A 26,794-nucleotide genomic window follows, 5' to 3' on the forward strand; every position below is an offset into this window, starting at 1 on the left:
ATATTTTGGTATTTAAAAATATCTCTTGTATAAATATAATTTTCATAGGCAATTGTTGGTTGCAGTAATTTGAAGTTGAATGACAGTTCTATAAACCAAAATATGTATCCTAATTCAATTTTCTTTATGAATTATTTTAGTTCTGGTGTTGTTTGGGAGATGAAACCAAAACAGAAATGGAAAACTTTTAGTCAAAAGCAAATAATCTTACTTGAAGAGTCTTACAGGAAATATCAAATAGCAAGAGAACGTGGCTGGATTAAGCTAGACAGTAATTTTGAGGTATATCAAAATTTTTTTGTTTTTGTTTTTATATATATATTGTGGTCATGGTAGTAAGTAAAATTTCACTGTACAAGTAATGTATGTGTAGAAACTAACTTGTTAGTAAATAAACAGTAGGAATAGCGTGACTAATATTTATTAATAACACTTTAAAATATATTCTTATTAAATCATACTATGAAATGTTATTTAAATATATTTTTCTTGTGCATTTTTATAATTTCTGTTTACAAGGTAGATAGTTTCATGAAACTTGTATTCAGTAAGATTATGGAGAAGTTAAGATTGGAACTTTTTCTCATATTTTGAATGAAACCAATGTATGTTGCTAAATGCTGTGAAAAATTATATATTTCAGTGATGAAAAGTCTATAGAAAACTTGCTCAATTAAATTCATTAAATATGAATGACCGTTGGACATGGGTATACTAAATAAAGATATACTTGACATAGGCTATTACAGTGTTGAAACTGAAAGTCACTTTTACTCCAAGAAGACCCCAGAAGCTTGACTAATTTTAAGCTTGTTCTGGTTCAGCCATGCCATTTTGGTTACTCTGTCTTTAATATCTCATTGTTGAAATGTTTACATTGGTCACCAGATATGCTCCCTACCCCCATGCCCACCTGCGTAACAAACGTTGGCCATGCTCACATGAAAATAACAGCAACTGTGCATTAGTATCAGACATAAAAAAGCTATTAACTATTCATTGTTTAACTTTGTTAAAACAAAGTTAAGAATTATCGAGAATTATTTATTACTATTGACGTTTTTAAAAAATATACATCACGACTTATTTTCTTTAAGTATAGTTTATATAGTTGAAAAGTTCCCCTATCATTTTCTTGTTTTCCTCATAACATTGGTAGAAAAGTGATAATTCTGCTTCAAAGATCTCAATAAAGCATGCGGTTTTTTTCTTAGGTCAATTTTGATACAGTTCCAATGGAAATGCGCCTCCCTATTCGGTGCCCTATAAAGCGAGATTTTTTATCAGGAATTCAGATTGAATTTAAGCAGTCTCCTCACCAGAGAAGTTTACGGGCCAGGTTGTATTGGCTTCAGGTAATATTGTCATCCTCAATTCAATAGATAATACAGATAGTCACCGATTTAGGATGGTTTGAATTACGATTTTTGCATTTTATGATGGTGCAAAAGCAATACGTATTCAGTAGAAACTGTATGTTGAATTTTGAATTTTGATCTTTTCCCAGGCTAGCAGTACACGTTAGGGCACTCTCTCATGGTGCCGGCCAGCAGCAATGGGCCACAGCTCCCTGCCAGTCATACAATCGGGGTAAACAACTGATACTGCACAGTGCAGCATTAAATGTATTTTCGACTTAGGCTATTTATCGGGATGTTAACCCCCTCATAGTGAATGAACATCTGTATCTAATCACTTTGGGGATAAAATTTTTTTTCCCCAAGGTTCTAGCATGTGTTGTGATTGACATCTTTCTTTTTGTTTGTAACTTTATTCTCCTTCCATGTATCCGGTGGATTCAACATACTTACCACCCAAGTCCAAAGACCTTGTGACTGTGAGGCTATTTAATTTGACCAGTTAGCCCACAAGAGTGTTTTCTTGCACTGGAATTGTTATTTTTAAATCTTCCTTTGGATTTGTCTTGGGATCCCCAAAAAAGACTTTCTTTTGTCATTCTACATGGGAATGAGCAGGGCTTTATTGGAGGCTGTTTGCTTGCTTCCTTCTTCCCTATCTTCCTTTTAACTACTAAATATTACTTAGGGCATTGGTATTCTTTTTCTTCTTTCTCCCTATCCTCTGATTTCATATCCAGTCTCCACTTACATTTTATTTAAATTACAGAGAGTCGAAATCTCACATGATCCATAGGTGCAAGTATTTCAATTAGTGGTGTACATGCTGTACAATGTTAATGTAACTATGATGGTATTTATATATTTCTTTATATAAAAAACCTTGCCCTTGCTGAGCTATATAAGAATTTTAGATTTAACTAAAACTTTTAATGGTACCTCATATACATACAGCCGCTTAATTATGATGAAATTAGTGATATCTTCTATAATATTGTAAATTATTTTAAATACTAAGTTAGTTGCTTTTTTTTCCCCAGGTTGATAATCAGTTACCAGGTGCAATGTTCCCTGTTATATTTCATCCTGTAGCCCCTCCAAAATCTATTGCTTTGGATTCAGGTAAAAATTAAAAAGCAAAAATTAATTTGAGATATTCTCTGGTTATAAAAATTAAGTAAATATTGTTTTGACCTATTATACAGCTTGATAGCCTTTTTCTTGTTTTTCTTCTTCCCCTTAGAGCCCAAACCTTTTATTGATGTGAGTGTCATCACAAGATTTAATGAGTACAGTAAAGTCTTACAATTCAAGTAAGTAAATACTCCCCTGTTCACCTAAAGGAATTTAAAATGAGAATCTACTTTGAAAATAAATTTTTCTCTTTTGAAAGTGACTTCTATTTAAAAATTATTTCCACTTGAACATATTAATCTACTTTTGTTCAAGTAATTTTCTGTGTTGAAACTTATTTAAATAATAGCTTCTACATATTTTAAAGTATAAAATTCCTTCAGCCGCCTTCTCTCCTTTCTAACTCCAATTACAAGTGCAAAAGTGAATTATAAATGACGTGTATTTGTGAGATGTGTTCTTCAAAGCAACCGCTATGGACTTTAAAAGTTGGATAATACATGGTACATCATCTGGTTGTGTTTATCTTTTGTATAACATGATAATTGTGGGATTTGAGACTTTAAATGCTAAGTGTTAATACAGCAGTATTACCTTTAGCAAAATCTTCACTTTAATCGAAAATTCTCAATATAAGGAGACTTTGATTTTTGTTAACATTAACACTGTTTAAAAAGATGAAGGAACAAGATCTTATGTGGCTTTTGGCCAAAATCAAAGTTTTAACATCGAAAATTACTAAGTTTGACAGAAACCATTTTCTACCTTAAATTTTTTTTTTCCTCAGGTATTTTATGGTCCTCATTCAGGAAATGGCCTTAAAAGTTGATCAGGGCTTTCTGGGAGCTATAATTGCACTGTTTACCCCAACAACTGACCCTGAAGCAGAAAGAAAACGGGTAACAATTTTTATTTCTTGGGAAAATTATAAAACAAAAAAAATTAAATCAGCCATTTTTTAAATTAGTTGTAATAGAGACAAAAATTAAAATAGAAATTCTTGATTTAATTTTTTTCAGACAAAGTTAATCCAGCAAGATATTGATGCTCTAAACACAGAATTAATGGAGACTTCAATGACTGATATGTCAATTCTTAGTTTCTTTGAACATTTCCATATTTCTCCTGTTAAGGTTTGTTATAATTATTACCTTGAAAATTTGGTGGAATTTTATAGAACTTTTAGAGGGTCTGTACAAATGTGGGTTTTAATTTGCAGCATCAAATATTTGGTGGGAATTTTGTTTGATTAGTTGAAATAATTAAGACAGTTCTCTGTAACATATGTGCAACCATAATTCCCACAGAGAAACCACCGAAGCATGTTCTCTAGTCTTGAATTAATAACCCTTTTATTCAAGGAAGAAGCTGACCACAGCACTTCTTAATTAAGCAAAGAAGTGCTCACCAACGTTTAATGTTTTGGTGCACTTTGTAACTACTATCACTGTCTAAACAGAAAGCTATAACGGGTGCCCTTACCAGAATGTAAAAACGCTGAAGTAGGTATTATACTGTTGATGTGGTGTTTTTTACCCTTTCAGCATTTGAGTGTAACTAAAGGAGTGGAAAATTGGATACCTTTCACTTGCCTGATTTTGTACTTTATGAACCCATTTCCTCTTCTCCTTTTGTTGTTCTTTTTAGGTTTTATAAGAGAAGGTGACTGCTTAGGAATACACAGATTCTATCAACCATAATGCTCTATGCTTGTGTAATGGGCCAGATTTACAGTTAAACAACTCTTTTAAAATATTGATGATCCTTTACGTTCTCAAAAACTGTTTACAGCACATTTATTTCAATTGCATTTACCAATCCATTTAGCTAAGTGAGGTATTTATAAAATGGAATTATTTTAAATTGATGTATTAGTTTGGTATTAGACATATTCACAGTGTTAGGTTTAAAATGGATATTGTTTTATACGTTAAGTTACACACAATTTCTTTTTCATTAAGTGAAAATCAGTTATTTATAAGGTTGAATAATACCCTCAACAAATATTTATTGAATGCCTACTTTCAAAGTTGCTGTGGGAAGTATAAAGTGACTTCATGGAGTTTGTAATCCAGGGGGTATTAAAAATTGGTAATTTACCTATTCATGTTTTTAGGCACACCGGAAATTGTGCCATGAAGTTGAATAATTAATATCATGGACCATAGTTATTTTCTTATTCTCTGGTGACTTCGCCCTAGAGAAAGGCTGAATTTCTATCTACCTGAGCTTATCTTTCTTGGATCTGAACACTCTCTTGACTCTGCATGGTCAAAAAGTCCACATCAAAGAAAAAAACACATCAGCTGGGCTTTTCCTGACCTTACATCAAGTCTGCTCTATTGAGCTCTATGTTGGTTATGTAAAATGCCTACGGAATGGCAGAATGAGAAAGGAGAGTTATTGGTGCTCTTTACACAGGTCCAATTAATTTTTGCCCATGTCTTCTGCATTGTTGCACTAATGATGATACAGCACAAAGTAGAAGCAGCAAAATAGGAATGTGAAAATCTCATATTTAGGTAGCGAGTTGAATAGGTCTGTGGCAGCTGAAAACCTTATTTCTTTAGCAACTTGCTAATTGTTGCCATAATTGTCATGTTATTGTTACTTGTTATTATTGTATAATTATAACAATTGTTATCTTTGATTGTTGCCAGATGTTATTTATGTTAATTGATGAAAATAAATAATTATCCATTATTTTGACTGGTAGACTACTTGTGTGACATTTGATGTGTTTTTCTTCTTAAATGATGATGCTATTTTTACAAAGTGTTTTTGGGCCCATCCATATAAACACAATGGTATTTACATACTTTGAATAAAATTATAGCTTTAAATTTGGAACAGACTAATTTGTATTTTGTCAAAAATTAAATATGAGAATCAGGTAGGAATGAGCTATGCTATGTTGTGTACAGAGTAACAAATCATATCTTGTCTTTAGGACTCTAGTGAAAGATAAAACATTTGTATCTAAAAGATCTGGTTCCTGTGTATGTAAGTTTTTTGGTTTTGTTTTTAGCTTTCATTTATTGAATGCTTTTCTTTCAGTTGCATCTGAGTCTGTCTTTGAGTTCTGGAGGTGAAGAGTCTGACAAAGAAAAACAGGAAATGATTGCAATTCATTCTGTCAATCTGCTATTGAAAAGCATAGGTGCTACTCTAACTGATGTGGATGACCTTATATTCAAGTAAGATTTATGTTAAAGTATATTGGGAGGCTTTTGTACCAAGGTTATGTTTTTGAATATTTTCTCCATTTGTGCTTGAATGTTAGCTTAGAAAAATGATAATTTTTGCTACTTTTACTTGAGTGTGGTCCCTGTCTAAGTATTCTCTTTTGGTACATTTATTTGGTACATTTTACACATCAAGGTAAGTGTAATTTTCTTTTCAGTTATTCATATCTAGATAATATATCAATATAGAATAAAATTGAGTTATTTTAGTAGTGTATTATATATTGACTATGTTTAAAACAGTTATATTTAGAAATAAGTATTAAGAGGGTGAGTATAATCATATGGTAAAATATAGATAACTCCTTGCTGCATCTAACATTATAATATTTATGTGTGGCAGACACATATGAATGTTAATGGAATTGAATATTTATCAATGGTATTGAAAGAAGTAGTTACTTTGGGGGAAAAAAATCATTTATATCCTTTTCACCTCACTTGTATGCTGTCAAATTTCATAGGACTCAAAGAATTAAATAATTCATATTGAAGAAAACTAAGAAAAAATAGAAGTTAATTCTTATCACATCTCTGAATAAAATAAATCTTTCTAAGTTTAAAAGCAAGGGGAAAAATCCCAATGGAAAATACAAAACAGATTTGACTGCATAACAATTAAATATTTTACAACAAAATAAATGAAAACAAAAACACAATTGGGAAAATATAATGACAAATAGGACAAAGCAAGGATAAAGAGTCTTAATATTAAACATCGATGAGAAAAACCTAAAGATTCCAGTGTCATAATTTACAAAAGGGAAGATACAGTGGCTGATAGATATTTGAAATATTCAGTTTTATTACTTATTAAAGAATATATGAAAATTAAAGCAAATTATTAAAGATTTCAAAATAGCAATCCTAGTACTAGGGGAGCAGGTCTGAGAAATGGGAGCTTTCTAAAAACTTTGTATGAGTGGAAAGAGAAATAAATAATAAAGAGTCTTAAATGATTTTATAGTCTTTCACTTAGTAATTCTTTCTGGGGGAATTCAGTCCAAAAAAAATCTTGAAATTCAACCAAAGAGTTGTCTTCAGGGTACACACGGCAACATTAATTATGCCAAAATTTGGAAATGTGTGACAGTGCAAGAATTGTTATGACACTGCCACATGATGGATTGCTATGCGCGCATTAAAACCGTGACATAGAATTCCGAATAGTGTAGAGAGATACTTGTCTACGATGTTAAGTGTAAAAATGCATACAAAATGTTTTAAATACTTTTAAATTGCATGGAAAAAAGAAAGGATTCAATATGGTAATGACGAGAAAAAAAAATTTTTAAATCTGTGTGGTAGGATTATGATTTTAAACCTTTTACTCTTTATATATTTAAGAAAGACTTATATGAGAATTCACTATTTTAATAATAATTTGTTATCAGGATAATAAGATTGCAAACATAAATTACATGTATATGTGGCAGATGTACAAATCTAATTGTGAAAGAATCAGCAATGATTAATTGATCGTTGAAATTTTATGTCTCTTTTTTTCCACAATATAATATTAGTACCTTTGAATCTTTCTCCTCCCAGACTTGCTTATTATGAAATTCGATACCAGTTTTACAAGAGAGATCAGCTCATGTGGAGTGTTGTCAGACATTACAGTGAACAGGTAATTTCCTACCATAATAGCTCATAGGGCATATACTTCATAAAATGCAAAACAAACCATTTGTATACGATTGTACAGTGTGCAATAATATTTACCTAATTTACTTCAATTTGTAATCTCATTAATTACTAGTTTTCTTGAATGGTTAATTTCTTTTTCTTTTAATTCTTTCCCCCTACGTATACCTTTTTAAAGTTTCTTCCAGTGCCTTTTTCCCTTTGCAATTACACATTTACCACTTCGGGAAACAATAGTGATTTAAGAGTCATTACACTTTATTTCTTCAATGACTGCAGTTTCTAAGCATAGTCTAGTAGAATTGCGAGAGAAATTCTAAGCCAGGTTTCTTCCCACGCCTCAGTCACTCTGTGTGCACAGAGACATAGTACTTGGTTCAGGGCACTAGGGTACCATGCTGTACCCTGGTACTCAGGGCGGCATTCCCCTCCTCTGCTGGAAGGTCCTTTCCCCATGGTGTGTATAGACAGTGTGGTTATTAAATGTTCAGATAAGCATGTATTTTCTTTGTTTTTTGTTTTGGTTATTATTCCCCCCATCTAATTTCATACTAATAATGATAATAACAATGTTAAGTAACAATTACTGAATTTAATATAATAGTCATGCAAAGTCAGTCTAATATGCCTCTAATTTTACAGATATAAGACTGGGGCCTCTAGAGACTAAGTGATTTGTCCAAAGTTGTATAACTGCTGAATGGCAGACTCTGCCTCAGCTTAGTTCTGTCTAATTTGAAAGCCCTATGTAAAGTGCTAGTATAATGCCTGGTGCATAGTGAAAGAACATGATGGTGGTTATTCTATATTGTTCTCCTTTAACAACCTAATTTAATTATTAGTCCCCTTTCTTCCTATTGCATCATGATGTTTTTTTCCAACAGTTGCAAAGGCCTTAATTTACCTTTTTTCCCCAGTTCTTGAAACAGATGTACGTCCTTGTATTGGGCTTAGACGTGCTTGGAAACCCATTTGGATTACTTAGAGGTCTGTCAGAAGGAGTCGAAGCTTTGTTCTATGAACCCTTCCAGGTATTATTTTAAGTGTAGTTATAGAAAAATGGATGTTCTGTTCTTTTAATGACAAATAATTTATATCCTAACTGTATCTGAGAACTGGATCATATTCAAATAACAAAAATATATCTAGTTTATATTTCTATTTGAAATTACTTGAGATGACATTAAAAGATTATTTTAGAATTATTTGAGCACTTCTAGAGTCTGGGCAATAAAACATGCTCACATTTTCCAGGGTTTAATGTAGTTGTAAGGAAGGGTTCTAGGTAGATTAAGACCATTTCAAGGCTATCTCACCATTATGGAGAGGACTAATGGGGCATTTAAAGCTGACTTTGTTTCATATTCAAGCTTTACTCTAACTTGTTCTCTTCCATTTAAAGGATCCAAGAGCCCAAAGTAGTGAGGGTTCTAGAAGGACAAAGGAGAAAATAAATGGGAGAACAAGAGAGTCAATGCTATGTGGGCTCTTAGTCTTGTTACCAGTGCAGCTTGCCTTATCAGTCGATGCAATTTGGTACTGGGAGGCCAGCTTCAGATTGTGACTGAGGCTGATGATTTACTTCTGTCCAACTTTTTTCATCTTAAATGATATGCTGAGATTATGTGGGTTGAAAATATCTTCAAACACAGTAGGTGTTCCATCAGTATTTGGATTAGAGGGGCAAAAACTGTCATCATGCTTATGGATCTTTACAGATTCTGAATCTTCATGGAAACCCTGAAATACTAGATTAAAAGTCTTAAACTTGTTTAAATTTTAAATAGTAATTTTTTTTTGCGGGGGCAGGGTGCTGTTCAAGGCTCTGAAGAATTTGCTGAGGGGTTAGTGATTGGAGTAAGAAGTCTCTTTGGACACACAGTAGGTATGTATCACATATTTGTGTATATGCGTATTTTTATTGTAATTATTATAAAATGCATTTTTTATGAAAAACATTATATTTTATAAAAAGATCACTTTTCTGATATTTCCTTTTAGAAGATGTGTTCTCTTGTTCTTTAATGGACAATAATTTAACACTGACTTGCTGGGTTTTTTATTTGTCTTTGTAGTGTGTGGACTCCCTGTACTTTTTTTTAAAATTTATTTTTACCCCCTCTTTAATTCTGCCCCCCCACCCCACACTTCCACCCCTGACCCATGGATGTTGCCGTCTCCCCTTTAAGAACTGGATCTCTGAAGGTGGGGTGTCTCCTCTCACACGCTCGCGGTGTGCACTTGGGCCTGGTGCACCTGGGGCCTGGCATACCCGGGGTGTGGTCTGTGGCTCCACCTGGGGTGCGAACCCAGGACCTTCTGCATGTAAAGCAGATGTGCTATCTACTACACTATGGAGCCACCCTCCATGTACTTTAAATAGTTTTATTTCTCTTCTTGATAAATGAGAAATGAGAAAAATAAATTTCTGCCTTTTTGTATATGAGAGAGAATTTTAAGCACCTGTTAGTCTAAAGCAGTTGCATGCTGTGTATAGTGCTAATGCTCTTTAAAGAAACAATGTTACTTCTCTGGGCCTTTTGATAGGTGGTGCAGCAGGAGTTGTATCTCGAATCACTGGTTCTGTTGGAAAAGGTTTGGCAGCAATTACACTGGACAAGGAATATCAGCAAAAAAGAAGAGAAGAGATGGGTCGACAGCCTAAAGATTTTGGAGACAGCCTGGCCAGAGGAGGAAAGGGCTTCCTGCGTGTAAGTCTCTTACTGAATCTTCAAGAAACCCTCAACTTCTCTATGCACTTTAGGATATGTCCTCTAGCTGGTTGTTGGAAACTTGGAATATTACTTGAGTAAAAGTCTGTTAAAGTAATGGTAGTGATAAATTATAGACTTTTCTGTTTCCTTTTGTTCTCCTTCCCCATCATCTTTAGATCTGTCCTCTAAATCACAGACTTAGTTTGGCTCTTGAATTGGAGGGAAAACTCCATAATAATAGCAGGTTGGCACTAGTGTAGAAGGGGAAGAAATAAAGGAGAGAAATATGTTTAATAATGGTAACTAGAGGGAGAAGGTCTTCAGGTCATTGTCAATTCGCCGTTTCTATGAAGGGAGGTGTAGAAGTTAAATGTCATAAACCAGGAACTGCTGTTCACTGCTTTTCAGTGCTTTAAAAATTATATAGGTAGTATATATAGGTACTGTTTAATTATACAGGTAATATATGAATATTCTCCTTATAAGTAATTATAAGAACTTATAAGTTCTCTTTTTAGTAAATAATGGAATCACTGTAGGTAAGGCTATAAAGTACTCTGGTTACCCTTCACCTCTTCCCAGGGGTATCTAATTTCAATAGCGTGTATATCCTTCAGATTTTTTTCTATGTTTTTATATAATATACAGGTAGTTTTAGTTACTACTCTTATTTGACGATTATTAAGAATGTATAAACATATTACTGTTTTAATTTTGGAAATAATTTCAGGGCACTAACTCCTGAGTTTGTGCCAGTGATTTGTAATGTATGTTGTCTCCTCTAAAGTGCTTTGTCAGGTTATCTGTTACCCTTTGGAGGTCTCCTCATTGTCAATTTCCCACACTTTCACTAAATTATAAAGTAATATCATTAAAATATATGAATAGATATTAGGGGTTATATGACTCAGCTCACTCATTTTGCTGATACAGAAACTAAGATTTAAGATTGAAATCAGCTTCCCACGGCTGGTTCTAGAGCTATATGTAGAATCTTTTCATCTGCTTTACTATTCTTTTTATTATAAATTTTACTTCTACAAGGTGCTTTCACTTAAAATTTGCTTTGATATGATATTTTAAAAATCGTAGTGTTGACCTACATGTATATGTTGTTCACATTATTAAATAAGTACTTTTTTTTTTCTAGTATGTCTGTAGAGACCTCTAGTGGTTGATTTAAAATTAAGTTCCTTCCGTTCAGATTTGACTTTATGATGATTTCTCTTTCAGGGAGTTGTTGGTGGAGTGACTGGAATAATAAAAAAACCTATGGAAGGTAGGTTGAGCATATTTCCTTCTTGTGCAAAGTCTGAAGGGTTGATGCATGGTAAACGTAATAAATGTTACTGCTACTAGGTATTTGAGAAAATTTCTGACTAATTTTATGTTCATAGTCCTAATTGTTATTTAATGAATATACTTTACTCAGAAAAGTGGAGAAGTTGAGTAGTAGACTGTAATTCAGACTTTGAATGCTATTTTCAGCAAGTCCATAGTTAAAACTGGATTCCTTTGGGCCTCTGATAGCAGCTGACTCATTCTTTATCCTATCTTAAAAAACACATTATTTAGTGCAAAATCCCAGTTGGCTTCTTTGAAGAAATTGACAAGCTGATTCTAAAATTTGTAGAGGAAATCAAAGGATTCCAAATAGACAAAACAATGTTGAAAAAACAGAACAAAGTTGGAGGACTTACATTACCCAGTTTGAAAAACTTACTATAAAGTTGCAGTAACTAAGACAGTATGGTACTGGCATATTGATAGATATACAGATAAATGGAATAGAATTGAGATTCCAGAAATAAAACCTTATATTTATGGTCAGTTGACATTTGACAAAGGTACCAACGTAATTCCATAAGGAAAGAATAGCCTTTTTAACAAATGATACTGGGATAACTGGAAATAAACATAGCATTTATATGTATAATCCAGCAATTCTACTCCTAGCTATATACCCAAGAGAATTTGTTTGCTCAAAAACTCGTGCTTAAATCTTGATGGAGAAACATTATTCATAATACCCAGAATGTAATAATAACCCAAACGTGTATCAACTAATGCACGGATGAACAAAATGTGGTAAATTCATACAATGAGACATTATCCAACTGTAAAAAGAAATCAAGTACAGATGCTTCTGGACTTATGATGGGGTTATGTCCTGGTAAACCCATTGTAAGTTGAAAATATCGCAAGTCGAAAATGCATTTAGTACTACACTGTAGAGTATCGTATCGGTTATGTACCCATGTGATCACATGGCTGAGTGGGAGCTGCGGCTCACTGCCGCTGCACAGCGTCTTAAGAGAGTATGCTTCATACCGTGTATTGCTAACCCAGGAAAAGATCAAAATTCAGAGTACAGTTTCTACTGAATGGGTGGGTACAACTTTTGTACCATCGTAAAATAAAAAATCAGAATTTGAACCATTGTAAGTTAGGGACTGTTTATACTGATACAAATATAAGGTGGATGAACCTTGAAACATGGTTCGAAATATGGTGGAAAAAGCCAGTTAAACATACCACATGTCGTATGATTCTATTTGTACGAAATGTCCAGAGTAGGCAAATTCATAGAGGTAAAAAGTAGATTAGTGGCTGCCTAAACACTCAAAGCATTAGTTGTAAAAGTTGAGCATGCCTCAGGATTACCTGGAGGGCTTATTACAACACAGGCTTCTGGGCCCCACTCCCAGAGTTTCTAATTCAGTAGGTCTGGGATGAGGCCTAATAATTTGAATTTTTAACACACTTCGAGAACCACTGTTTATCATGTTATGATTAATTTTAACTTCTTTAAAAAGCCAAATACTGGAAGCCCCCTGGCTAAAACAGTTAAGCATTTGGCTCGGGCTTTTGTTATGTTCAAACTTGATAAGTTTAAAATATCTTCATACATTCATGGCCTTTGGTTTTATGAAGGTGCCAAAAAGGAAGGAGCTGCTGGATTCTTTAAAGGAATTGGAAAAGGACTTGTGGGTGCTGTGGCTGCTCCCACTGGAGGAATCATAGATATGGCCAGCAGCACCTTCCAAGGAATTCAGAGGTAATTAAAGTATATGTTATATGAAAGGTATGTGTCTGTGTGCTAATTGTTTCTAAGAATACATAAATCGGTTAAATACTTTGCCTGCTCTTAAGGATCTTAAAGTCTAATTGAAAGCTGCGATAGGTTCACAAAGTAGAGTGCCGCCAGAAGGGAGTAAGTAGAGACATTTTTTTATGTCTCAATTTCTCTTTTATTCAACAAATATTTATTGATACCTACTATATGCTAGGCACTGTGCTAGACACTAAGTATACAGAGAGTGGGCAACCTAGTCTCTGCCTTTATTATTTTGATGTTTCTTTTCTTTGAAAACAGTTGAGGGAGCTTGGTGTCAGACAGACTTAGATTTAATACTAGTTGCATTATTTTGGGAAGGTTATTTAAAATTACTCTGATTTTCATCAAATATTGACATAATATGGAATATAGTACAGTGTTTAGTGAATATACATATGTATTACTTTGAAAGATTCTCACATATTTCTTATACTTATTCTGCTGCTTTGTACAGGGCAGCAGAATCAACCGAGGAAGTGTCCAGCCTCCGTCCCCCTCGCCTGATCCACGAGGATGGCATCATTCGTCCATATGACAGACGGGAATCTGAAGGCTATGATTTATTTGAGGTATAAAATCTGTTCTTCATGGTCATGAATGAAATGCAATTTTAAAGATTTCTAGGATCAGGATTTCATGGGTGGTTCTTAAAGTTCCTGATTCATGAACTTCCTTAGGGATTACACAGGGAACATGGTTCGTAGAGTAGAATTTGATCATTTATTTTAGTGTAATGTGTTAAATGGGAATAACTGGTAAATTTTTTCTGCACAGGTGCAATGCTTTTTTGTACAGAAAGGATAATGTTAAAAGAAGTCGTAGGCTTTCTTACTACTTGTGTGGTAGCTCATTTAGTTAACATTGTTAACTTTGGTCTCCTGCTTTGTAGCTAATTATTGGAATTTCACTGCTTCCTTTTCTCTCAACCAAATTAATTTATTTGGACTACTCTGTAAATCTATATTTATTCAGGTAAACAGAAGCTGGAGGAGAGGAAAAAAAGATTATGTTCAATTATAATCTTTTTAAACCTTAAAAAAAATTCAAGGGTTTTCTTTGGCTTTTATTTTAGTTTTAATTTTACTGTATTTAAATAATATGTACCTATATAAATATGCTCCCATGACTAGCTTTCCCCCCAAAATGAATTTATTAATGTTTTCCTACTTTGACTTTAAAATAAAATGACTCTTCATTGTTATTAGCCTGTGGTTTTTATTATGTGTGATTACATTTTATTTTTCTGCATGCTTCTAACTTTATTTTCTTTCTTTTTCTGCCTACACAGCAAGAACTGGATATACAGGAGTAAATGTCTCCTATACTACTACTTGATTTCATCCTTAAAAATCAAAACAAACTGTGGTATTAATTGACTGGCTTTGATTTATTTAGATTGAGAGTCCATTTTAATGACTTTTTCTTTATAACTCTCCCCTGTATCTGAACTTTTATTGTAGTGGTTTGACTACAAATAAAAATGGTGGTATTCCTGGTAATTATACAGGAATAAGAGATAAATGTGAAATATTAGAGGATGCAGGAAATCAACTCCCTTCTCCCTAGAGTTGGTAAAAACTTTATTGAACTCAGAAGCAGACACTCTTACTATCATTTTGAAAATTTTATCCTTTTAAATGCTTTTCTTGTACATTTCAGGTAAAATAGGAAAAAAAAGGAAAGTTATTATGTCCAAATTATTATTTATTCTTATATTTGTGAGTCCTAATGATGGGATTACATAATTATGTTTCACAAATCACCCTAAATTTACTCAAGCTAAAGTGCTATCAACTGGAGCATGTGTTTTAATAACTGAAGTATCAGTTGCTCTGAGTCTGTCCTTAAACCTCGAGTAGGAGTTGGCACATGAATTTTGAGAATATGTTCCCTTAATCTCTTTTTTCTTTTTTAACCTCTCGGTACTCTTGCTAGATAAATGGCAGTCATTTTATAGTTATAGACATATAGACATTCTCAGCCTTTAACATTTGTGCTTTTCAAAAATTGAATCTTGTTGGTTATGCTTATTTCACAATTATATTTGTTTTAAATAATGTAAATAGAAGTTGAACATGTAATTAGGCAAATTTCTTATATGGCACTTGAATGTATAGATGTCTTTATTTTTAAAAGCCAACCCATTTTGCTTTTAAGTCCTCAGAGAGGATCATTATCTTAATGAGAACAAAAATAATTATAAACTATTATTTTGAAATTAATGTGCCTATAGTTAATTTTCAAAACAAGTTATGTTTTGATTTTTTTTTTAATAAATGACAAATTTTAATTTGATTTAGCAGCATCTTATCTAGCAGCTTTCATTCTTCCCTCCAAAGCTGAAACCAAGGTATAAACTTAGATTTAATGTTTTGTACATTTGAAGAGAATGAAACTATTAACATACAGTGGGTCAGTTGGATTATATTTTTTTATAACCATAGTTATTAAAAGAATAATTTAAATGCTTCCTATTTAAACTAAGCCTTTTAAAGAAAAAAGAATGACATCCAAAGACCAGCCTAAAACTGTAGCTGACAAACTTTTCTTTGTGCCTAGATAATTGGGGGTTAGCAAAAATGTCACGGCATGTATAGTTTCTATACAAATCAAGCACAATAACTAATTCAAGATGCTGTCTTAAATCATCCTTAATAATTACTCTTCCTTCTTAGGTAAAAGTAATGATTTTTTTCTTGGATATATAGAAATTATATAACTTGTTAAAATTTTTTTCTTTTATATTGTCTACTTTTTGTTTGTTTAGCCCTTTTATATTTTAACCTTTTCCTTCTGTTTTTTTCCTTTTTTACAAGTGCTTGTAATTAAGCACAAAACTTTAAGAAGCTTCTTATTATTTTAGCTAAATATATCTTGTCTGATTTATTAGTTTGTGTTAAGATATACAACCTTTTAAACTTTAATACATTATTATAGTTACTGGAAGAAATAGAATGATTGTAGATTAATGAGAGGACTTGGTAATTTTTTTCCATGGATGACAAGGGTAGGCATGGATAATTAAGAAATTTAAGCTGTTTCATCCCTTGCCCATGTTGCTATATTCAGTTATGTATGATGTATTTATTGATTATCTAGACTGATCTGGATATACAAAAGAAATAAGACTTCTTTCCTTAAGAGAACAAGTATAACAATATGTGTAAATATTAAAAGAGCACTAGAGTATAAAATTACATCCTCCTAGCCTTTATTGGGATGTGGATATATTCTAAATAATTTATTTGGGAATCTTTTGATTTACTCCATTTTCTTTTTCTCCTGAGTATTGCTCTGTATTCTTTAATTTAATGCTCAGCTTTGAAAGTTGCTAAATCATATACTGTGTTTTTTTATAGACTATATTCTTCTGCTTACCCTCTGTTCTCTTAGGACAATTACTTTTTATACATGTGTATATGTATCTGCATATAGATATATACACATATATATGTGTGTGTATATATATTTTGCTAATTTTTATTTAATATTCATCTTGTTTCTCACTTATGATCATTTAATATTTAAAATACTCTTTCTTGCTTGTTCATTTTAATTATATTTTTTCATGTTTATAGAAATGCTTCATTCTTAATTCTTGCATTACCATTTATTGAGGTAACCTTATATTATGTATTTAACCATTCCCAGTTCTTCACATTAAAGTTGTTTCTGTTATTTTAATAACAGTAATAATTCTGTGATAAACATCATTCTAAACATTGCTTTTTCATATCTTGTATTATTTCCTTAGAATTTATTTGAGAAAATTGAATGCTTTTGCTAAATATTGTAAATTCTTCAAGTTGCGTTTTGGGAAGGGAGAGTGAATATTTTATTAACTAATCTGGTTTCCTGCTGCCATCAATGACTGAATATCTTAACCTGAATCTCAGAATATAGTGGATGTTAGTAGTACTGAAAACAAGGTTTCTGTTTTGTATTATGGTGATAAATTATACTTTAAGAGCTTTCTGTGGTTTAAAGATCACAATAGCATGATAACTAATAAAAATGCATTAAAGATGGAAAGTGGGTAGTATTTCTTGTACAATGCACCTCAAATCTAAATATTTTAACATATTTAAATTTCAAAGCTGAAAATAGATGTGCTGAATTATTATATTCATTTCTCATTTTCTCTTTATTAAAGAAATTAAGTTAAAAATGTTAAAAGATTTTAGCTAATTCACACAGGCAAGATGTAAAACAAGTGACTATTAAACTCTACTTCTTTCTGAGACTCATTCTGAAGATGAGACCCCAGTTCACTGGGGATTCATCTTCATAATTGTAAAAGAATGACTGGGAACCAAGGACTTTTAAAAATGTGTATTTAAGCATTGAAATAATAACAAGTGTGCTTTGTCTGCTTGTGATTATCATTGATTATATTATCTTTTTAGTAATATCGGCATTGTCGTTTTGATTATAAAATGTACGGTCTTGTTAATTAGGTACATTTGTGTTCTATTTTCATATATGCATTCTGGATAATGTCAATAATGTTTTATTAGCATTCATTATAAAAAAATAACTATTTTGTTCGTTTTTAATGTGTTTACTAATTCAAGCCCCAAAAGTTTTGAGATAGCTGGAATAGTAAATAAGTGTATTTTAATGTGCTACTATTTATACTTGAATTATTTTATGCTTGTAATTGTCTTTAGCAATAAATTGTACCAGCGATTTGAAATCTTAAAAATTCTTCATGGTTGTATTATTATCATTAAATTTTCTTTTCTATCAGGAACATAATTTGTTACATACATATACTTCTCACGCATGTTTAATCTATAAGACTAAATATTCAAAAACATTAAATGTCACTTATCTTGGAATTTTTATATCTACCTCTGTGTAAAATCAGTGGTTCTTAACTATAGAGAAGGATTGCAGACTCTTTGAAAAAATCTGATGAAAAATATGAACCATCTTCTGAAAGAAGTTGCAAAAACACTTTTCCAAATTTTCATATTCTATTTTAGGTGATTCATAGCCCTCCCAGTGTGTTTCCATGGATCCAAGGTTAAGAAATCTTGTAATGTTAATGTCCCAGTTTAATATTAGTATACGTTTTTTTCTCATGAATAAAAACGTGGGATTATTTCTGGTAGATATTCTAAAATTTCTAAGTTATCACAGAACAAAATGTATTTTAGCAAATCCCTTAGTAAGCATTTAATACATATATTTGTCTTCTAAGGCACAGCAGAAATTAATTTATAATCATGCTATCAATATTCTTCTAGCTTCATGTGTGAATATGTAGACTTGTGCTTTTGTTTCTAATAATATTTTTCCTAACATTGTTATCATAATTAGCTAACATAGAGTATTAGAAATACTATTTGGATGCATGTACTACCCAAATCTTGAGTCTTGTTTTTTGTTTGTTTTTTTCAGAATCATATCAAAAAGTTAGAAGGAGAGACTTACCAATACCACTGTGCTATTTCTGGAAGCAAGAGGACAATCCTTGTGATTACAAATAGGTATTAACTTTGAGTGACATTTTTCTGGTTGCAAATTGTATAGATCTTAAGAATTTTGGAGACTAAAATGGCAGAAGATGTGGAGAACTATACTCCAGCTGTAAAATGTTTATCATCATAGAATCACAAAAACACAGATCTGGATAAGTTCTTTGAGATCATCTGATCCGACGCTCTCATTTTGGAGATGCTGAAACTCAGCATGGTTAAGGGGCTTATCCAAGTTTCACAACTAAGAAATGGAATCTAGTATAGACTTCATAAGTACAGTAGAGATACCATTATATGTGCATTACAAATCCAGTTATGGAGGGCGAATTCATGAATCACTTTTTCTCACTGGGCTTTATTTTGAATGATTAGCATACCTTTTTAAAAGAATGGTATTATTTCTTTTTTTTTTTTGCATTTTTTTCTAAGCATTTTGGGAGTGTTAGGTAATTTTTCCAAATAAGAGAACTTTGATTAACTAATTTTTCCGAATAAAAGAACTATGTTAAGTTCCTGATATTTATCCTACATCACTTAATCCAAAATTACAATTACAGGTTAATAATTTTTAAAACTTTCTAAGTTAAGTATTTTTCTAGGACTAAGGCGAAGTACTTAAAATAGGCAAAGTCTACGTTAGGTTCTTTACTACTACATTTAAATACATTGGGAAGGAGAGAAAGGAAAGCTAAAAGGACAGGATTCAGACTTACACACTTTTTTAAATAGAGAATTAATCAGTTATCTGCTTACTCATTAAGAAATGAAAATAGTCATAGAACAATCTAAAAGCAGTTTTTGCAGATTTGACATGCAACCATTTATTTTTAATGCTTGTAACTTTATATCCATTAGATTAGACCAAAAAGAGTGTTTATTTGTATTGTATATTGTACTTAGCTGCAATAGCAACATGTTTAATTCATTTTAAAATTGTGTACCTTTTATGTTATTCAACACTGTGCCATGGAATTCAGTTAGGTTTTTGAGTTTGGATTTGCTTGTTTGTTTTTGGTCATAAATACTTTAGTACTTGTTTTATTAGGCATTTGAGGGGAATATTACTTGATACATTAATGCATTATTCAGTGGTCCCCAACCTTTTTTGGCACCAGGGACTGGTGCTCCTCTGAGAATCTAATGCCTGATGATCTGAGATGGAGCTGAGGCATTGAGGCTACTACTGGGGAGCGGCTGCAAATACAGATGAAGCTTTGCTCGCTCACTTGCCAGTCACCTCCTGCTCACTTCCTGCTGTGCGGTCTGGTTCCTAACAGGCCACAAACCAATGCTGGTCCACGGCCCAGAGGTTGGGGACCCCTGCATTTTACATTTAGGTTTTCTTCAAATGAATTGAAAAATCATGGTAATTTTAAATCTATTCAGTTACAGAACTTTTCAGGAGGTAATTAGAAAAATAATGTTCCTGACCAGTACAGTGACTTAGTCTCCTTATACCTTTAGTAGTCTCTTTTTAACAGGAATTTCTTTGAGATAGTTATTATGCTGGTCTGTTTGACCTTTAATATTACATAAAAATAGGATTTCTTCCAAAATCAACATTTAAAAAATTACACTTTTATTGCTAAAGTTATGTTTATTCATTGTAGATAATATAGATCAGGAGTCAACAGATTTCTTTAAAGGGCCAGATAGTAAACATTTAGCATCAAGGGCCATCTCCTGTTTCCCACCTCTACTCAACTCTGCCCTTGTAGTGGGAAAACAGCCATAAACAACATGTAAATGATGAATGAGGTGGCTGTATTCCAGTAAAATTTTATTTAGTAGAACAGGCTATGGGCTGGATTTGGCATGCAGGCCATAGTTTGCCCATCCTTGATATAGATAGTAATTAAGAAGATGAAAATAACTAAAGCTGTGGTTTGCCTAGGATGGAGCTGGTTTTTACTTTTTGTTCCAAAGTAATTATCAGTAGCTATCCCTTTAATTCTTAAAAATGTCCTGATTTGAATGATAAGCTATATGATAACTGCTAAAAATAGCCTTTATCAGCAATCCTGTCATCCATAGATATTAGCTGGTTTATCAGATTTTTGCAATATATGCATTTTATAAAAACTATGTACAAAAAATGCAATATGTGCATTTAACTAACCTAGATTTTTTTACCTAACAATATATTGTGATCGTCTTCCCAAACTATTAAGTATTATTTGACAATATTATTTTTAATGACTACATAATATTGTATTTATGGATGTACTATAATTTATTTAAATGCTGCCTTACTATTTGATACTCAGTTTTCTCCTTCCCAATATGGTATTATTATAAACACATCTTTTCAACTCAGTATTTTTTTCTATAATTATTTCCTTAGGATAAATTCTTATCAGTGTGATTGCTGATTTAAAAGTTGTGAAGAAAAAATTTTTAAATTAAATTTATTGGAGTGACATTGGTTAATAAAATCATATAGGTATCAAATGTACAATTCAATAATACATTATATGTATATTGCATTGTGTGTTCACCACCCAAAGTTGAATTCTCTTCCATCACCATATATTTGATTTCTTTTACCCCTAACTACCTCCCGCTTTTTCCCCTTCCTTCCCTCTTGTAACCACTAAATTGTTGTCCATGTTGTTGAGTCTCTGTTCGTTTGTCATGTTTGTTGCTTTCAGTTTTATATCCCACATATGAATGAAATAATATGGTTCTCAACTTTTTCTGTCTGACTTATTTCGCTTAGCACGATAGTCTCAAGATCCATCCATGTTGTCACAAATGGCAGTATTTCATCTTTTCTTATGGCCGAGTAATATTGTTTTGTATAAATGTACCACACTTCTTTATCCAATCATCTATCAAAGGGCACATCAGGGTGCATATATTTTTATGGATAACTGTTTTCAAATTTTTTGAGTAAATACCCAGAAGAGGGATTGCTGGGTCATATGGTAATTCTATTCTTAATTTTTTGAGGAACCTCCATACTGTTTTCCACAGCAGCTGTACCAATATATGTTCCCACCAGCAGTGTATAAAGGTTACTTTTCCCCCACAACTTCTCCAACACTTGTTATTACTTGTCCTGTTGATGATACCATTCTAACAGATGTGAGGTGGTATCTCATTGTGGTTTCAATTTGCATTTCCCTAATAGCTAGTGAAGTTGAGCATCTTTTCACATGTCTCTTTTCATATGCCTTCTTGGGAGAAGTATCTGTTCAGGTCCTCTGCCCATTTTTTAATCAGATTGTTTGTTGTTGAGTTGTATGAATTCTTTGTATATTTTGGATATTAGCTCCTTGTCGAAGGTGTTGTTTGCAAATATATTCTCCTATCAGATGAATTGAAAGAATCAGCATAGTTAAAATGACCTTATTACCCAAAGCAATATACAGATTTAATGCAATCCCCATCAAAATCCCAATGGCATTTATTAAAGAAATAGAACAAAAAATCATCAGATTTGTATGGAAACACTAAAGACCCTGAATAACCAAAAGAATCCTGAGGAAAAAAAGAACAAGGCCAGAGGTATCACTCTGCCCAACTTCAACTTATACAACAAAGCGACAACAATCAAAACAGCATGGTATTGGCAGAAAAACAGACACACAGACCAATGGAACAGAACTGAGAGTCCAGAAATAAACTCGCGTATATATTGGCAAATAGTGTTCGACAAAGGAGCCAAAAACATACAATGGAGAAAGGAAAGCCTCTTCAATAAATGGTGCTGGGAAAATTGGAAAGCCACATGCAAAAGAATGAAAGTAGACTGCTGTCTGTCTCCATACCCCAAAATTAACTCAGAATGGATCAAGGACCTGAATATAAGCCCTGAAACAATAAATTGTATAGAAGAAAACACAGGTACTAAATTCATGGACCTTGGACTTAGGATTTTGTGAATTTGACTTCAAAGGCAAAGGAAGTAAAAGCAAAAATAAAGGAGTGGGATTATACCAAACTAAAAAGCTTTTGCACAGCAAAAGAAACCAACAAGTAAAAGTTGTGATTTTTGATTAGAAATGTCCTTTCTAAATTGCCAAGTTGTTTTATCTGAATGGTTGCATCACTTTTTTACATAACAACAAACAGAACATAGGAGTGTCCTTTCTCCTACGTTTTGCTAAGACTAAATGTTCTCATTTAAACTTTTTTTTGTTTTTATTAACTTAATGGGGAGAAAAGAATTTGTTTTAATTAGCATTTATTCGATTGCTAATGATTACGAACATTTTAATATATTTATTATTCATTTATATTTTCTGTTCTGTGAACTGCTCGTTTATAATCTTTGTTCATTTCTCATTGTGTTAGCCTTTTTCTTACTGAATTTAAAGAACATTATGTAAATTAATGGTATTAGCCCTTTTTACCCAATATATTATTAACATGTATTTATTATTGAGTTTTTTTAATATATAGGGCTTTTTATTTTTTCATGTTGAAATTGATCCAGACTTTGTTCTCAGTATTTTTTCTTATCAGTTATTAGGAACAAAATATAAGTTCTCAATACCTACATTTATTAGGCTGCAGCTCCACTGGTTAGTCCTATTTCCTACCTAATATTTTAGTAATTTTTATTAGGAAGTTCTCTGAGCAGACTTATTTTTTTAACCATCTGTCTTAGTCTCTTGGGGCTACTATTCCAGAAATACCATAGACAGGTGGCTTAAACAACAAACTTATTTCTCACAGTTCTAGAAGCTGAGAAGTCCAAGAACAAGGTGCTAGCAGATTGTGTGTCTGTTGAGGGCCCACTTCCTAATTCATATAGATAGTTCTTCTTGCTGTGTTCTCACATGGTAGAAGGTGCATTGAAGTTTTCTCAGGCCTATTTTATAAGGACACTAGTCGCATTCATGAGGGCTCTATCCTCGTGACCTAATCACTTCCCAAAGGCCCCACCTCCAAATACCATCACACTGGGGGCTAAGATTCAATATACGAATATGTATGTATTTGAGAGGGGACATAAACATTCAGTCCATTACACCATCAGTGTGTGGCAGATATAGGGACACAGATGAAATTTACATCTTCTCTGTTCTCCGCATCTAAAGAGGGGAGCTACAAATTATCAGTGACATCACAATGTGATAAGTGGTAAGATAAAGTGACGTAGAGAGACCCCGAAGACAGCAGAAAACTCTTGGTCCAGTAAGGTGGGAACCGAGGTATAATGGGGAAAGTTTTAGAGAGGCTTTCTCCATGAAGAGGTACTTGAACTGAGTCTTACAGAGTATGGAGTTGTCACACATGTAAACAAGAGGCAAGCAGAGGCATAAAACAGTATGGCACTTTGAACAGTAAGGTCAGTTTGGAATGCCTGGGTAGTAGGATGTTCGCAGGGAAGTGTTGTGAGATGAGGCGAGAGTCACAGGTGTCTGCTCATACCATCTGAAGGGTTGAGGCTTCATTGTTATTGTGGTGGAAGATCACTATTTTTTTTAAAAGTATAGACTTATTTTATTGTTCAGTATTGCAGCTTTTCACACAGTTATATATACATCATACAGAGATATCTCTCTTTTTTTTTCTTTCCCACTGAAGGCTTTTAAAGAAGGAGTAATATGAAGTTTGTAGTCCAGAAAGATCTCTGGCAGCATTTTGGATGCTGGATGGGAGAAGGATCAGAATGGAGGCAAGGGGACCAGTTAAAGACTATGTTAGTGTTCTATTGCTGCATACCAATTACTTTAAAATTAGCAGCTTGAAACAACACAGATTTATTATCTCATGGTTCTGCGGGTCTGGAGTCGGGTGCTGCATGGCTGGGTTCCCTGCTCAGAGTCTTACAAGGCTGAAATCAAGGCGTTAGCTTCTGCAGACTCTTGGGAAGACTCCCCTTCCAAGCTCATTTAATGTTAGCATAATCAGTTCCTTATATTTGAAAGACCAAGATTCCTGTTTCCTCAATGTCTGTCAGCCGGGTGGCTGCCCTCAGCTCTTGGAGCCTGCCTGCATTCCTTGTCATGTGGCTCTTTCCCTCTTCAAACCAGCAACAGCACTCTGAATCTCTTACTTCTCTGTCTCTAACCCAGATTTAAAGGGGCAGGCCCACTTAGATAAACTTTTTTCTTCAAGTCAGTGTGCCTTACAACAAAAGCTAATCATGAGGGTAAAGTCCATCATATTTGTAGTCCTGGGAATTATATAAAGTGATATACCAGGGGATGGGGAATCTTGGGGATCATCTTAGAATTCATTTATCCTGATAGGAAGTGGCAAGGGCCAAAACTGAAAAAATGAGGATAGATAAAGAGAGGAAACCTTAAGAGACAAGGGCTTAGTGACTGCTTGAATGTGGACGAGATGAGAATACAAGATAACTTTCTGGTGTTTGGCTTGAGTACCAAGGTAGGTGGTATTACGATTTACAGTAATTTGAAGGAAAAGATGATGATTTTGTTTGTTTTTGTATTTGAATTGACTGACTTCTCCGTAGCTTTGAGATATCAAAGTAAGATACTTCAGTAATATTTGAATAAAGATTTGGAGTTGAGATTTTGGAGACCACCTTAAGTGTATTGGACAGAAGACAACCAAGATTTGAGCTCTGATAAACATGGAAGAAGGAAATGAAAGAGATTTAAGGTGGTTGAAGAGCAATAATATTATTGGTGTGGTCGAGAGGAGAGACAGTTTTAAAACAATTGGAATGGTGAATTGCACTAGACATTTGCACGAGTGCTTGGTAATAGTTATCTTTAACTCTTAGCTCTATCATATGATTCTCTACTGGAGCAGTGGAACCCAATTCCTAGAGACTGATTGGAATGTGTAGGGGTGTTGGTTGTTGTCACAGTGATTGGAGGGCACTGAGTAGGCTGGGGCTAGGGATGCAGAACTTCCTATAGTGCACGACACAGTCCCAAACAGGCCCAAAATTTCAATAGCAACTCTTCTGGGAAATGGAGAAATATATTTCAGTCCCCCCACTCCATTAGTCACCAAGTTCTTTTTATTCTACCTTCTAAACATTTGGAATCTAGCTCTTTTTTCCTTCTCATAGCCACTGCCTTAATTGAGGCTCTCACGGTTTCCTGATAGGACTATGAAAATAACTTCCTACCTTGATTGTCCCACCTCTCCTCTGTGACCACTAGAGCCCTGACTCTGAAATAAGAAACATTATCATGTCATTTCCCATTGCCTATTGATTAAAGTCAAAATTCCTTAAAGGGGCGAAAAGAAAATCTCCTTCAAGATCTGGTACTAAGCTATTTTCTCACCCCTGTATATATCTGGTACTCCAGCTACAGACCTCCACATTCCTTGAATCTTCCCTTCTTTGTACCTCTATATATGTCATTGCACAGTTCCCTTTGTCTGGACTATCATTTCCCTTTCTCCGCTAGAGAACGCCTTCCTTTCAAGAATCAGCTCTTATGCCACCTACTTTACCAACACAATCGGCTCCTCTCTCCTGTGTTCCAAAGTTTTTCTACACACTCTGCTATTGTACTTATCTGTGCTGTAGCATTTACATGTGTATTTCCCCTCCTAGCCCCCGAGTGCCCCTCAAGCAGAAACCCTGTCTTCTTTGTTTTCCAGCACCTGGATATCTGTAGGATTAACAGTTCTATTTTTCCTAGTTTTGCTTTCTGTTAGAGAAATTTTAATCTAGCGTAGTTATATCAGTAATTATTCTGAATCACACACTAAGAAATCAATATGGATACCCTTTAAGGATTCTGTAAATTTTTTGGTTGTTAGTGAGTAAAATGGGATACTTACTCTGTGATATGCTACATTAGTGTTACAGTGTTCAAACCTGATATTTATTAGTAGGCCTAATGTGAATTTGCTGACATTTGAGGTTTGTGACATTTCTGCACATTCTTTCTTAACTGGAAGGCATCAGTGATTGACAGTAAAGAGCAGTTAATAATTTTCCAAGTGAGACATTTTTAGGAGCTTCTGTCTTTATCGCTTCCCAGATGAGAGTACAGCCTGTTTCTATGTGTTTCAAAGATGATTTCAGTGTTTTGGTTAATTAAAAAAAAAAGACGCGAATTTTGCAAGATTGGCAGAAGCGAAATTTTTGAAAATGTGCTTTGTTAATTGGTAGGTGCCATGTTTGCTCTTTATTTGACAGTCATCT

At 33.3% G+C, this 26,794-nt stretch overlaps 1 protein-coding gene across 1 annotated transcript in view; it reads left to right on the top strand.

The window, feature by feature from the left end:
• VPS13C (vacuolar protein sorting 13 homolog C) overlaps nt 1–26,794 on the top strand; it is a 154,500-nt gene that overhangs the window by 123,710 nt on the left and 3,996 nt on the right. Inside the window, exons 66-80 of the mRNA XM_039864990.1 lie at nt 141–282; nt 1,215–1,355; nt 2,399–2,480; nt 2,602–2,671; nt 3,280–3,391; nt 3,512–3,625; nt 5,550–5,689; nt 7,286–7,367; nt 8,302–8,415; nt 9,194–9,269; nt 9,932–10,095; nt 11,332–11,377; nt 13,033–13,156; nt 13,671–13,785; nt 18,623–18,711. Coding sequence (XP_039720924.1) covers nt 141–282; nt 1,215–1,355; nt 2,399–2,480; nt 2,602–2,671; nt 3,280–3,391; nt 3,512–3,625; nt 5,550–5,689; nt 7,286–7,367; nt 8,302–8,415; nt 9,194–9,269; nt 9,932–10,095; nt 11,332–11,377; nt 13,033–13,156; nt 13,671–13,785; nt 18,623–18,711 — 1,611 coding nt within the window. The remainder of the gene's footprint in view (nt 1–140; nt 283–1,214; nt 1,356–2,398; nt 2,481–2,601; nt 2,672–3,279; nt 3,392–3,511; nt 3,626–5,549; nt 5,690–7,285; nt 7,368–8,301; nt 8,416–9,193; nt 9,270–9,931; nt 10,096–11,331; nt 11,378–13,032; nt 13,157–13,670; nt 13,786–18,622; nt 18,712–26,794) is intronic.

The sequence above is a fragment of the Pteropus medius genome, unplaced genomic scaffold, assembly GCF_902729225.1.
Source record: "Pteropus medius unplaced genomic scaffold, Ma_sr-lr_union100, whole genome shotgun sequence".
NCBI lineage: Eukaryota > Metazoa > Chordata > Mammalia > Chiroptera > Pteropodidae > Pteropus > Pteropus medius.